The following is a 13,725-nucleotide window of genomic DNA, read 5'->3' on the forward strand; positions in this document are numbered from 1 at the left end:
AAGTGATTTAAGAGTGTGGCCGTTTTGGAAATGTATTAGCTTGTACGTAACAAATGCGTGGGTTAAAATTATTAAATATATTTTTTGATCAAAATTTTCAACATTATTAAAGTCATGTCAGATAAAAAAAATGCTTTATCAGTTTATAAAATTTGTTCAACTTTTTATTGGGATAGGTACGGTGTTTGAAATAATGCACCAAGTTAGGTGATAAAATATTTTTTGAGTATTTACAAAATGCAGTCTACCTAAACAATATTTTTTGAGATGAAATCTTATGTAATACGTACTTACTTTTAATTTACATTTTAACGCAACAGCTACTATACCTTGCGAATAGTTGTTGAAATAGTGTTTGCGTAGATTGACTAATATAATTAAAAAATCTATACCAATCAGGACGTTAATTACAATTTATGTAAACTTAACAAATATATAAACTATAATATGTTACAAGATTGAAATAATTAACATTAACTGTCACACTCAATTAAATTCAAAAATTATCGTATGTTCAAATAAATACCCTAACATTATTATAAGTAAAGTATGGCGCAATTCGTCAATAAATCCATCATATAATGCATAAGTAAATATTTTGAAGTTTATCATTACTGTAATTAGATTTTATTGAATAATAGAATGATTGAATACGAACAAATCTAAGTAGGCACGTCGTCATGGCCTCAAGCCGAAATCGAAATAATATGGCAATATTTCTTTGCCGTCTACGAAATTGTAACATTTTTTGAGATTTTTATATAAAAAATAAGGTGACACCTGCTGAATATTTAATTTCAGCTTATGCTGTATTTTATAACATTGATTTTACCAAATTTATTTGAAATTCCATAAAATATCTATGTTGAGTTAAAAAAATTTGACTGATATATGCGTATTATAAGTCTACTACATACTAAATTATACTTATAGAAAATATTTTGTACCTAATGGATTATTTAAAAAAAAACAACGACAACTAAAGTTGTAGTCTAGAAGCACAAAAGCTGCTTTTTAAGGAAGATTTGCTTAATCTTCCTTAAAAAGCAGATTGTGGAAGCGCTTGAAATTTCACCATTCGAGTTTGTCTCCGGCCCTGTGACCAGCTGTAATATTCCCAAGAGTTTTGGGAATAATCGGAAATATGGCGGGATGGCGATAATTTAGTAGAAAATATCAATATAGAGATAGAATCGAGGTCCTAACTCTTACTGCATTAAATAAAAGTATGTGAGTAGTTCATCGTGTGGTTTGATTTTTCTGTGCGCGCGTTACTCCAAAATGCAAGGAAAGGCAAGGGAAAATGCTACTTATTTGAAGATATACGGAGTAAATCGAAGGAAATTATTGACTGATATATGTAAATCAATACGATTCACGTATAAAATGACTTAGTTCATTTTCTAGAAGTGGAAGAATATCTACGGAAAGATCCAAGTTATATAATCGAAATACTTACAAGAAGGACTGAAATACCTAGAATTAATTTAGTGCTAAATTTTCTATGAAAAAATGTAGACGCAAGTTCACAAATACTTATCACAATTCTCCTAACTAGCAACTAATACATAGTGTACTCTGTCGTCTTAACTAAGAAATATGTAATACCACAGTAGATCATTAAATCCTGCATTATACACATTCACAACCACATTATATATATATAAACAGTAATATTTCGTTGTAAACATAAGAAAAATACATTTTTTTAACCGAAATACATTCAATAAAAAATTCGTACATTATAAATCAAAATAAAGTCCGTAAATTTGAAGTTGAATAATTCAAGGGTAGATGCAGTTATAAACAACTTTACCCCGATACAAAATATACGACTCAAGCGATTGGGAAGTGTTCAAAATTATTCTTAAAATCTGTTTTGCATTAATTAACAGATCCACTTAAAAAAAATACTTAATTTTTGCGAATTAATCAATTAAAAATAAGTATTTATTATACATTAAACAGACCGGGAAAACAAGTCACAGTATCGCGAATATTTCCTTTTATCCTTGAACATATAATTTTAGCAATAATTGACGTTTTGTTTCCCCAGTCAGATATTCATAAAGAAACACAATGTGTTACACGTTCTTAAACCAAAAAAAACCTTCATCAGTTTATATATTGAATACTTATTGAAATACCTATTTAACATCAATTTCATAATAAAATTACACTATTTGAGAGATAAAGAGACCATTAAATTGCAGATAGATTAAATGTAGCCTCTTAATGATAAAGGAAGATATTATAAGGTTAGCCAGTCAAAATGGAGTTGTAAGCACCCTGTTCTTATGTTAGGCCATATACCGAGTCAAAATCCGACTATCGATAAAGCTAATCGGCAGCTAACATTCTAAACTTCTAAACACAATAGTGTGTACACAGCCCTTTCTCGGACAAGTCGATTCGAGTTTGAAATACAACGTCCTAATACATAAAATACAGGCTCATTAGCTAAAGTCAATTTTTTACAACTTTATACATATAAAATATAACAAAAAATATATTCCAACTCTTTCTTTATAAAATTTAATCAAGTTGTGGAAACTATATAGACAAAGGCATTCATTACATAGTTGGCTCTAAATTCAACTCCTAGTGCAGATCAACAGTTCTTTCTGCAAACCTGTTTATCTTATTACCGTTAACTGACTCTTATTTCATGAATTTTTGGGTTTGTTGTAATAATAAAGTTTATAGAATAGACCTACGTTTCCGTTTATAGAAAGAGAAATACTGGCTGTAAAATATTGACTCCAGCTACAAAGTCAATCTTAAAACAAACAAGTCTTTCACATTCACAATAAAGATTTAAAACATTCATAAATAACTTGATTTGGTATCCAGCAACGCTCAAGCTCAATGTCGAAGACACGTTCAGTCTTTAGAATTGCAATTCGCATAAACCACCAACGTACTCTTGCAACACGCGACGTATACTGCCACTGCCGTTGACAAACCGTTGATTTTTCACGCAAACCATGAATGTGATCTTTAGTTATTTCACAATAAGGAAGCCGTGTACACTGGCCAGAAATTTGTCGAAGTTGTCTTGAAAGCGTAGTTTGTGCGGACGGAGGCCGTCGAACAAAACTCCGTTCGTTAATACACCAAATGCTTCTTCTAATCTCGGTACGTTCGCGGGGTCATTGACCGCGAAGGCCTCGATCAGCTGACGCGCTAAACCTTCTAACAACGCCGGTTTGACGCAAGTTAACGCGTATATTGCTGCCCCAGCGGCCGGGATTGAATCCGGTGGTATTTCCATCTTGATTATAAGCATTAGGAGTAACTCTGCTAAACTTAATAGAGATAATGCGTATGGATTGTTATCGCCTAATGTTCGCGCCTTGTTGGAAAGTCCCACAATTGTGTCGCAGCAAAGGGTCGACACGTCGCAAGAGACGGCGGTTAGACCGACTCGTAATGCTGTTACTACCATGTTGAAATCTTCGATGGGTAGATTTGTGATCTGAAAAATTAAATAAAGTAAATAAAATGAGAGCAAATTATCTATATAATTTTTCAATAATCAATGTCATTTTCTTCCTGGTGTTTCACTCAGTCGCTATTTTCAGTATCGTACAGTATTTCCCTATCAGGAAATAGAATTCCCTTTCAGTAAAATCCTATTTTTAAAAATTTGATAATTATTGTTAACAAGTGAAAAATTAAAGTAAATAATTAAAAGCACCAATATTAAGTCAATATTACCTGTTCAGCTTGATCCAGATCTCTCAGCATCCTATAAGCGTGTTGCGCCAGAGTTGGCAACGCTAACAGAGGCGGCGTGATGAGAGGCAACAGTATTCTAAGGCCGCGAGCACACGTCTCGCCGACGCCGAGGTCGGTCCGGCAGCGAGCGATGCTGCAGATCAACTCCATTAGCGCGCAGATATCCTAATAATATAAATTTATTGAGTGGTTACATAAGAAGGGCACAGTCGTGAAAAAATCTAGAAAACTGGGCATTATGACACACCAGAGCCATCCACTATTCCTGCGACGCTTAGTGTCGTCGACACAGAAAAAAATATTATAGAGTTTCCTGATATATTTATGATTTCTTTACATTGGTAAAATTCAATATTACTTTTGAAATTAAATGATACTATTTCACGTGAAAATTGACAGACGACTTAAATTTTTTTTCTGATACTGTTTTTTTAATAGTGGAATTTCCCTGGAAAACTTAGTTTTCGTTCTGGAAATTCCCACGAAAACAAAGCCTAGTACTTAATAAAGTTACTCACTTCATATGCTTCTTCCTCGGCGTCTTGTGGGATACTTGATATTTTTCCTGAGTTCCACCGAATGTAAACTTCGAAAGTGGTGTTGCAAACTTCAATAAATCTGTGGAAGAAATTTTGTTACAGATGATTATATTAAAAACGATTTCATATGAAAGTATGTAAAGAACGGTAAACACTAAAATATAAAAATACAAAATAGAATAAAACATTTTTATTCATCCCAAACTAAGTGGTTATTAAAAAAAAAGGTAGTATTTAATAAAAACGGCTAAACCTACTTAGTTACATTAGCAGGTTGCACCGAATGCAGCATTCTTTTGGCGCTTTTAGCCAAGAAGTTGAGAGCTGGCAACACCACGCCCGGATAGTTGTGGTATCTGAATACGATCCCGGGAATCTTGTCCAACGCGCCCACAAGCATCATGAACTGTTCATCCATAGCTCCAACCTGTACGATTAAAAAGGCAAACATATAATTTAAATGTACCGTGTGGTTCCTGGCATTTTAGAAAAGGACAACTCTATATCTTTCCCACGGATGTCGTTAAAGGCGACTAAAGGAAAGGCTAAAAGGTAGTAAACTTGGGATTCTTCTTGTAGGCGATGGACTGACAACCAGTCACTATTGGAATCTCAATTTCATTATTTAGCCATACAGCTGGACGTGGCCTTTCAGACTTTCAAGACTGTTGGCCCTGTCAACCCCACAACGGATATATACGCGACTATATTTTTGTCTATATTTGCAAACCCCTAGAAACGAGCCCAGGGTCAGCTTTTCTCAAGACCTGAAATTACATATATGGATTTGACATAATTATGTCACACAAATTAAACAAAATTCCATAGACCAACTAAAGCCTAAACATTAACCTCGTGAACTCCCTCTGTGATGCCTATGAAACAATCAAGCGTGTCGGCGAGCATATTCCGTACAGGTTCCGTATCAGACTCGGAATTTATCAAGTTTATCAGCTTCTCTTGAAGAGCTACGGTGCTTACTAACAGCCGGTTGCGGACTTCACCTGTAACAAAATTAAATGCTTACAAAAAATATATATAATTAAAACTTAACCTATCACTATTTGAATCTCAATTCCATCATTAAGCCATACACTGGTTTTTCAGTTAAATTAAAAACACCTGATAGTTTCCAGTAGTGTTATCATAGTAAGACAATCCTAACAGTCTAGCACTGCTATTGTTTATACATCCTAAGACAGAACATCGATTAATTTTGAATTAATTCGTAAAACATATTGCATGACGTCGTCGCGTCGTCGCGACACTTACACAGACTTGGCTTATTCTAAGATCATAAAATAAGTCTTAACTTTAGCACGCGGCCACGCCCACATCAGATTTCTATAGTGTTTAAAGTACCATTGTTAAAACATTTTAACGATTAAAATCGCGTTCACTGCTTTTATCCCAAAGATTTATGAAGATAAAGAAAAATAGAATATAAAAAAACAAGCTATGAGATACAAAGGCGGACTTATGGCTAATGGCAACCTCTTCCAGTGAACCTAAGGGGGTTAAAATATATATAAACAAGTACCGTCAGCATAGGTAGCGGCAATGGCGAATGCCCTATGAAGCTCCCTGCGCAGTTCCCCCGGGAGGTTACTGCCGGCCGCCTCCCACGCCACTAGGGCCAGGAACTCCTCGCACGCAGCCTGTGGGTTTTGTCTGGAGAAGAGAATATTATATAATAATCCCATAAGTTAGGTTTAGGTTAAGACTTTAAAAGGTGTGTTTACTTAGTTCTATGAGGGAAAATATCGTGAGGAAACCTGTACATTCAAGAATTAATTCTCAATTGCAACGTCCCGGTTATTATGGACGATTGGAAACCTGTGTGTAACAAAACACTTGTTCGACAAAAAATAATGATAAATTAGTAACTACTCTAATAGATAAATTATTAACTAGGTACCTACTCTAATATAAAATTAGTGAAAAACATGGATGAATCAAAATAAGTATTTGGTCGTGATAAGAAAGATGTGGAGTGTAGTATACATACTTGTGCTGTATATGCGCAATGGTGGCGAGCAGGCGCAGCGCGTGCGCGGCGGCGGCGGGCTGCGCGTGCGCGTGCCGCAGCGCCAGCGCCGCGCGCGCCGCGCCGCGCCCGCACGCCCACGCCGCGCCGCGCGACCCCGCGCCGAACGCCGCCTCCAGCGCCGACGACATCTGCCGACAACTTTCATTACTATACAAATGCAAGCCGACTCTAGTGCTGTTGACATCTGCCCGAAAAGCTATTGCTGTTTCGCCTTTTATTATGACTCACGCTCGCGCAATGCTTTCGGGGGCTGGATAGACAAGTTCTATCCGTATATAAATGTAAAATTAATGCTTTCGTAGTAGCTTCAAGCTTGCGTTTGTCTCTCTCAAGGAATAAACGTAAAGTAATATGTAAGTTACATCATGTACCTGCACAGTCTAATTTATGAATGGCGCGAAAATATTTGACCAGTTGAGTCTGTAGCCATTGGAATCTGCGAATTATTGTACTACAGAGCGAGATAGCAGGAAACATTTTGGATTTTAAATTTAATGTGCTTATAACAAGGTCGTTATGGAATTAAGTTTTCCGTCGGTTTGATTCAGCGGTAGGTAGTAATGGCTATAACTTACCTCTGAATACTGCGAAGATTGTTGCATCAAATAGGAATTGGCCCATATTGTGAGGAGCCAGGATATTGTCGCGGACAATTCTGGACTGAACACTGTGCCCAGGCCCGCTTCTAAAGCCGCGCATTCCCACGCGCTTATACGGAGAATTTCGCCTATTAATCTGCAAGTTCATTGACTTATATTTAACACGTTCATCATAGAATATTGAACTCTCGAATGAATTATAGTTGAGTATTCGTTTTGAAACATTATTTTGTCACATCATATGAACAAACCAAAATAATTGAATTAATAAATTAAACAAAATGGTTATGAGACTTTGCATTTGCCCACTTATCTCCAAGCAAAACACATTATATACATACATATAATCACGTCTTTAACCCTTGCATGGTAGACATAGCCAATAGCCTTGAAAGGACCGAAAGACCATGTTTAGCTGTATGGCCTAATGATGGAATTGTCATCAAAATATTAACAGGTAGTTAGCCCATCAAGAAGAATCCCAAGCTTATTACTATTTAATAGATAAAACTCTTTATCGCACCATTAGAAAAACAGCACAAAACAGACAATGATGGTACAAAGGCATCTCTTTTAGCCTTTTCGTTAGCCCATATTACATATTCCATAGAAAATATCACTATACAATTTAAGTAAATACATGAAACTCACTTGAGTATTGGATCCACGTTTTCTGTACTAGTGGTTTCTCCGACCAGGTATCTAAGCGAACTGTCTATATCGGCATTCTCTCTAATACTGTAAGTGATTATTTCAGGTGGTATCATCATTGTTTCGCCCTCTGTACAATCTACTGCTAGGAAATGACCTGGAACAAATTAATTTGAATTCTAACCAGTGTTCGTATGGTGTAAATTTTGATGACTTTTTTTTTAAGTATAGATATCCGAGTTGGTCACATACTGAACACGTCACGATGTGAACTAAGAGAAATCAATCGGACACATCAAATGTTAAAGGCAAAGTTTTTTTCAACATACAAAAAAATAAAATCACGCCTTTTCCCCGGAGGGGTAGGCAGAGATTAGGTACATCTTTCCACTGGTCATGACCTCTGAATTCTTTTTTAGTTTTATCCACATTCATAAGTCTCTTCATGCAAGCTCGGCAGTTTCAATTTAGTTAATAAGTTTTTCAATTTAGTTTCTTAACTAGGAAAACTAATTATAATTATGAGATTTGAAATCTGTGAAATGTCTTTCTCAGCTTGCACACTCACTGCTATACTTCAAGGACCTGGTTCCGCCTTCCGACATTTTTCTCTCCTCTTTGTAAGGTCGGAAGTCGTTGAATATTATTTGAAAAACGCTGGTACTATTATCTATCTACTTACCAGCAATCATCAAAATCCAGTGCAGATCTTCGAACAAGTTGACTAATTCGCTGCCACTGCTCACTGGCAGCTTTCCCATGTGCATCAGTTGCAGCTGAGACTCCAGTCTGAAATCATTAAAGGACAATTTTCCTTCTTTTTATAATATTCGGGAAAATGTTTTTTTTTTTTTAATAAAAATAAAAGAAGAATTTGAATGACTGACATAGCCTAAACCACTGGGTTTAGAGCGTGTGGCATTAGTGTGTAGGTTCTTTATGTGGTCTTACAACTGGGGTTACACTAAGAGAGGATTTCTCTATATTCCCGCGGGAAGGGGAATTAAGGTGATTCTTGGTTTTACGCAGGCGAAATCGCGGGCGTCCTCTAGTTTATAATATTCGGCAAAATGGATTTCAAAGACAGGCGCACAGGTGAATAGCACCTATAATCAACAAAATGTTGCTATGTGCTTTATGTTTATATTTCCATCCATATCTAAATATCATCTAAAGGAAAAGATTTAATTTTGAGCATTACCTCTTACTTCTGTCTTGCAGCAAAGTGAACAGCACGTGGCAGCAATGCGCGGGTGCCTTTCGCGCAATAGCGCCTATAGTCAACAAAACATTGCTATGCAGCTTGCGTTCATCCTCCTCGATGTCATCTTTTATATCTTCATCTGTATTTTCTGTGCCTCTAAGAACAAAAAAAAGTTTTTATAAATAAAATAAACAAGAAACAAGTAAACATAAACTCACAGTTATAGTTTATTTATCAAAATGAAAAAAAAATCACAGTCCACAAAAACCAACTAGCAATTATGGGAAAAGAATGATATATTAAATACATTAATACATTTCTTCTTTATACACGTACCTTATTCCATCCGGCGGAGCTAATCTACACTGTAGATATGTATTGAAGATCTCAATGCAAGGATTCAGTAAGGTCTCATTGGAATATCCAGAATCATGAACTATTGAGCACCATGTGTGGAGGAATTTGTTAAGTGATTCCCTCCATACTGTGTCGTCATTGATCTAAAATATTTATCTTACTTTAATATTTTGCCTTTTTAAATCCATTGTCTTTAGTTTAAAAATGCTAAAAAAATTTTTTAAACTATGTTGTTTATAGAATCATACTGGTTCATCATTTCTTTGCTTGCAAAAACTTGGCTGCAGTTTTAGTGATGTAATCGTCAATTATTTTTACGTCATTAAATCTACAACACTAGCTTTAATCGAAAACAGCTAAATAAATACTCAGAACAAAAATACTTACTCCTTCCTCTACAACAGATCCTGTGATGCAATGGCAAGTCAGTGATGTTAAATTTTGCAAAAATGCTGGTGGTGTGGCTGCTATCATAGCTGGAGTGAAGAACTGAACTAGTCTCCGATATATATCTGCTATCCCCAACATCTCACGCTCTACTGGCTGGATGTAAGCCATCATATTCAGAAAACTATTTACATAATTCTCTAAGTATTGTTGCTTAAAATTACGAATAGAAACTACAACTCCACTTAAACTAGCAAGCTGGACAAGACAAGTGAGAGATGGCCCAGCTAAATCCGGATTAGACCTAACATACATGTGTATTTCAAAGAACAATGCCAGAAGCTCTGGCTGCATTATTGTATCCTTCCAATTCATACTCAAACGCAGAGCAGGTGGAGTGTCACAATCATAAATAGCTTCAAATGCACCAATTAATCTCTTTGATAACAATGGAGACACATGACTCCAGCATAATACTGTTTCGACAATAGTCAGGAGTTGCTTCGTCAATAAAGCTTGCTCCCCTTCAGGACGATGACCTGATCGTATTATCTGTTCTAACACACCAACTGTAAACCTAAATATACGCTTCAAATCTAATGCTTCAAAAGACTTCTTTAATCTAAAATGAACTTCCCAAATTAACCCCACATCGGCAGACTTCACAGTTATAGCGTACTCCTGCATAATGGCTAATATCAATGAGCTAGCTAATCGTTGTTGACTTATTGGTGAACTAAGGATGATCTTTTCTAATTCACCAAGCAAAGCTTTCCGTTCTCTTCCTCCATCATCAATGCTCCCTCTTTTAATGATGATAGCAATAGTCTGAAACGAAATGTTACATAAAACCAAAAATTTATAATTGGGAATCAAAATTAAAAAGAAACCTTTCTATTGAGAGGTAAGGTAAGTAGAAGTAAATAAAATAAATATGATAAAAAGCAAATGCAAAAAACATTATAATTATAATGATAGGTATCATTTAGTTTTGTTAGATTTTTAGGCCATTACTAAAAAACATTACATCAAAATAAAAAACAACATACTTGCAGAAGTTTCTCCCTTAGAAATGGTGGTGCATCCTTCCTCAATAGATAATTCAATAAATATTCTCTCAATGAAGAAATATCACCTTCAGAAAGCAGAGTCCATTCTCTTATGAGAGCAGACTTTATCAAACCAGCAGCCTCAAAGCGAACTTGATCAGAGTTTGATTTCTCTAAGATTTCTCTGCACAACTGGTAAGGATTCTTGGTATTCCGGAATTCAAGAAATACACTCTCTGCTTGATGCCGCTGCTGTGAAGACACCAAGTTGGGTGGTGCCTAAAAAATACCACACAATAATTAGGTCAATAATCCAGACACCTGTAAATTTTCGAGTATATTTTTCATTTTAGTAATTTATGTGTATATTACAATCTGTAAAATTTTAGCCAAGAATTTATTTATATTTACCATAAGCATCTGGGCAGCTGCCTCCAATGTTTGTATAGCAGCATCATGCGGTGAGCTTTCCATCATATTTGTGGTTTCAATATTTTCTAAATAATATGAATTAAAATAATATCAAGTAGATTTTCGATTTAAGCCATTTATTGAAACTAATTACGAAGTCACTAAATGCACCAAAAAAATAAATTTTTGGTATAATTTTTCATAACTTCTCTCTCTGCAAATTTTTTGTTAATGACCAGACCACAGATACAATTATAATGTCTAAGATTAATGACATTGACATTCGACAGGACGGGCTGGCTGACTGCGCTAAAAATGATGACATTGAAAGTTACTGACTTTCAGTGTTCTGAAAAATTTATTGATTGATTGGTCAACAAAACAACTATGTAATAAAATTGAGGATTACTAGCCTGACCCGAAATCTTATGGCCTGGCGCAGGAAGGGTTTCGAACCATTCATATTCCCAGTGCGAATACGTTTTTATTTTACGACTAAACTCCGAACCGATTTAGGGGCCGATTTCTGAGATATATGGAATTTCGCATTATTTGTTGTTGTAGTGGCAACAGAAATACGCATGAATAACTACACCGTGAAAATTCTACTCGATCAACTTTCCCATGGATGTCGCAAAAGGCGACTTAGGGATAGGCTTATAAACTTGGGATTCTTCTTTCAGGCGACAGGCTAGCAACCTGTCACTACTTATTTGAATCTCAATTCTATCATTAAGCCAAACAGCTGAACGTGACCTATCAGCCTTTTTTAAGACTGTTGGCTCTGTCTACCCCGCAAGGGATATAGACGTGATTATATGTATGTATGTATGTTGTTATAAATCACGGTTCATGAGATACAGCATGGTGACAGACATACGGATGGACAGACTGACAGCGAACTTTCGGGTATGTAATAGGATCTAATTTTAACCCTTTGAGAAATAGCGTATATTAAAAAAGACCAGACTTTTTTATACATTATACTAAAACTGATCGATAATTTATGTATGTTTTTCCACCGATATAACTATGCCACATACATATAAAATTAAACCATTTTCTCGAAGGGGCAGGCAGAAGATTTATATTTACACTTTCCACGACACCACAGTTGTAGGATTAGGTTAATCACTTAATAAACGCAACGCAAAGAAGTTTGGTTCTGCAGATAACGCGTGATGAGGTAACAAACAAAGAAACTTACTTTCGCATTAATAATATTAACCTACTTGGGATTCTCAAAATTTTGATGCGAAATGTTGGGAATGGCTAAGTCAGGATTTACACGAAGCGGCTCCCGTCACATCTTAGGGAACCTATTGGATCATGGTTATAACTAAGTATATCCTACATTCAGTTGCCTGATAGATAGATAGATAAAACTCTTTAGTTTAGGTCAGCAATAATAAATTAATTAATGTACTGAAACTACGTAGCGTAACTCAGCAAAAAGTCATATGTTAGGGCCTAAGTTTGTACTATTGTACCTACGTGACTGCGGTAGGTATCTATCGAACTTTAGGACCGATAGCTAAAACGATAAACATTCAATACCCCTCTTCTTAGTCGGCGGTAAAGTATATTTAGGTTTTGTGGTTCTATGAGAAACATAAATCGTAGATATTTGTCCTTGGATATAAGATCTGCCGCAAATAGATACTATATACCTTTATATATACTTATTATTATTTTTGCATATTAAATAAGTAGGTATTGATCGAAACTTGTTTCAAACTAAAAATAAATTTTCTTTTGCCGACAAGACGGCTCGTAACCGTACGTCTATGCCTTGGTTTAATGATCACAATTACCTACCTACAAAATAATAAATAAAATGAATTGGTCTATCAAAGACTTCGATCATTACATAACAAAAGCCGTAAATACATATACTCGTACCTACCTAGTACCAAGAAAGCTATTTCTACGTGTAGAAATAGCGCAACAGCATTTTATATCTGATTAAAGCTCCATTATTTTATGTACCTATTACTCTGAAGATCGTAAAAGGCGATTAGAGGAATTATGTTCTTACCAACTTATTATAGTTTCTTCGAAAGCACGTAGGTAGGTACCTATCTATAAAAAACGACGGCCAACATCGTTGGAGCCACAGTCTTCAGGCATTGACACCCATGCATAATCACAGTAAACAGGTTACGGAGGTCAAGCGAGTCTTTTCGTGTAATTACCTGACTTAACCACTCCTGGTTAAAAACGGCCCCTGACTCTTTCCTAGAAAGGACGCTTTCTAGACGATATGATACTCACTGTACTCACTCATACGCATCTATAGTCTACTCATGTTCTTTTGTTCATCTGTTTGGTTTTATTTTATCATGGGCCGCCTGCCTGACGTCGACCTGCTTTGGGAATGTTATGCTATTGTTGCACGTGAAAGTGCTTGTTTCACTCCATCTCTTCCCCGTGGTTGTCGTAAGAGGCGATAAGAACGTCCACGGGAATGAGATGGAGTGATCCTAATCTTATGCCGGAAACCATACAAACTTGTAAATTACCGATGTCTTCTTACAGAATACATATGTCCTATGCTATGCTAAATCTAATAAATAATTAAAATATGATAGTTTTCGTATGTACTACATGATTACAAAATATTTTCAGATAAGATTACATAAAGAAGCTGCAAGTTACAAGTATTATTGATTCCATCTATTGCACCTATACAGATAGCACATTTATCTAGATTAAATAAACTTCTCTTTCTCAATAA

The 13,725-nt window shown here is 35.6% G+C and overlaps 1 protein-coding gene across 1 annotated transcript; it reads right to left on the reverse strand.

Annotated features, from left to right (window-relative positions):
• Positions 1–26: 26 nt before the first annotated feature.
• On the reverse strand, positions 27–13,703 carry LOC106134797 (exportin-4-like). The gene is made up of 16 exons (XM_060945439.1): positions 13,263–13,703; positions 10,989–11,337; positions 10,578–10,856; positions 9,529–10,356; positions 9,121–9,284; positions 8,782–8,940; positions 8,263–8,369; positions 7,581–7,737; positions 6,906–7,065; positions 6,289–6,458; positions 5,821–5,951; positions 5,133–5,284; positions 4,538–4,707; positions 4,260–4,359; positions 3,721–3,906; positions 27–3,478 (listed from the first exon to the last, which is right to left on the reverse strand). Exons 2-16 carry the CDS (start codon positions 11,052–11,054, stop codon positions 3,005–3,007), a joined length of 3,303 nt encoding a protein of 1,100 aa, XP_060801422.1. The 5' UTR covers positions 11,055–11,337; positions 13,263–13,703; the 3' UTR covers positions 27–3,004.
• Between the last annotated feature and the right edge of the window lie 22 nt (positions 13,704–13,725).

Source organism: Amyelois transitella, chromosome 8 (assembly GCF_032362555.1).
Source record: "Amyelois transitella isolate CPQ chromosome 8, ilAmyTran1.1, whole genome shotgun sequence".
Classification (NCBI taxonomy): domain Eukaryota; kingdom Metazoa; phylum Arthropoda; class Insecta; order Lepidoptera; family Pyralidae; genus Amyelois; species Amyelois transitella.

Excerpts from the sequence above, each read along its gene's own strand:
- LOC106134797 (XM_060945439.1), bottom strand. The coding sequence starts at position 11,054 with ATGATGGAAAGCTCACCGCATGATGCTGCTATACAAACATTGGAGGCA. Across the intron at positions 5,285-5,820 it reads TGCCGCTACCTATGCTGACG|GTGAAGTCCGCAACCGGCTG; the intron begins GTACTTGTTTAT and ends ATTTTGTTACAG. Across the intron at positions 3,479-3,720 it reads ATCTGGATCAAGCTGAACAG|ATCACAAATCTACCCATCGA; the intron begins GTAATATTGACT and ends TTAATTTTTCAG.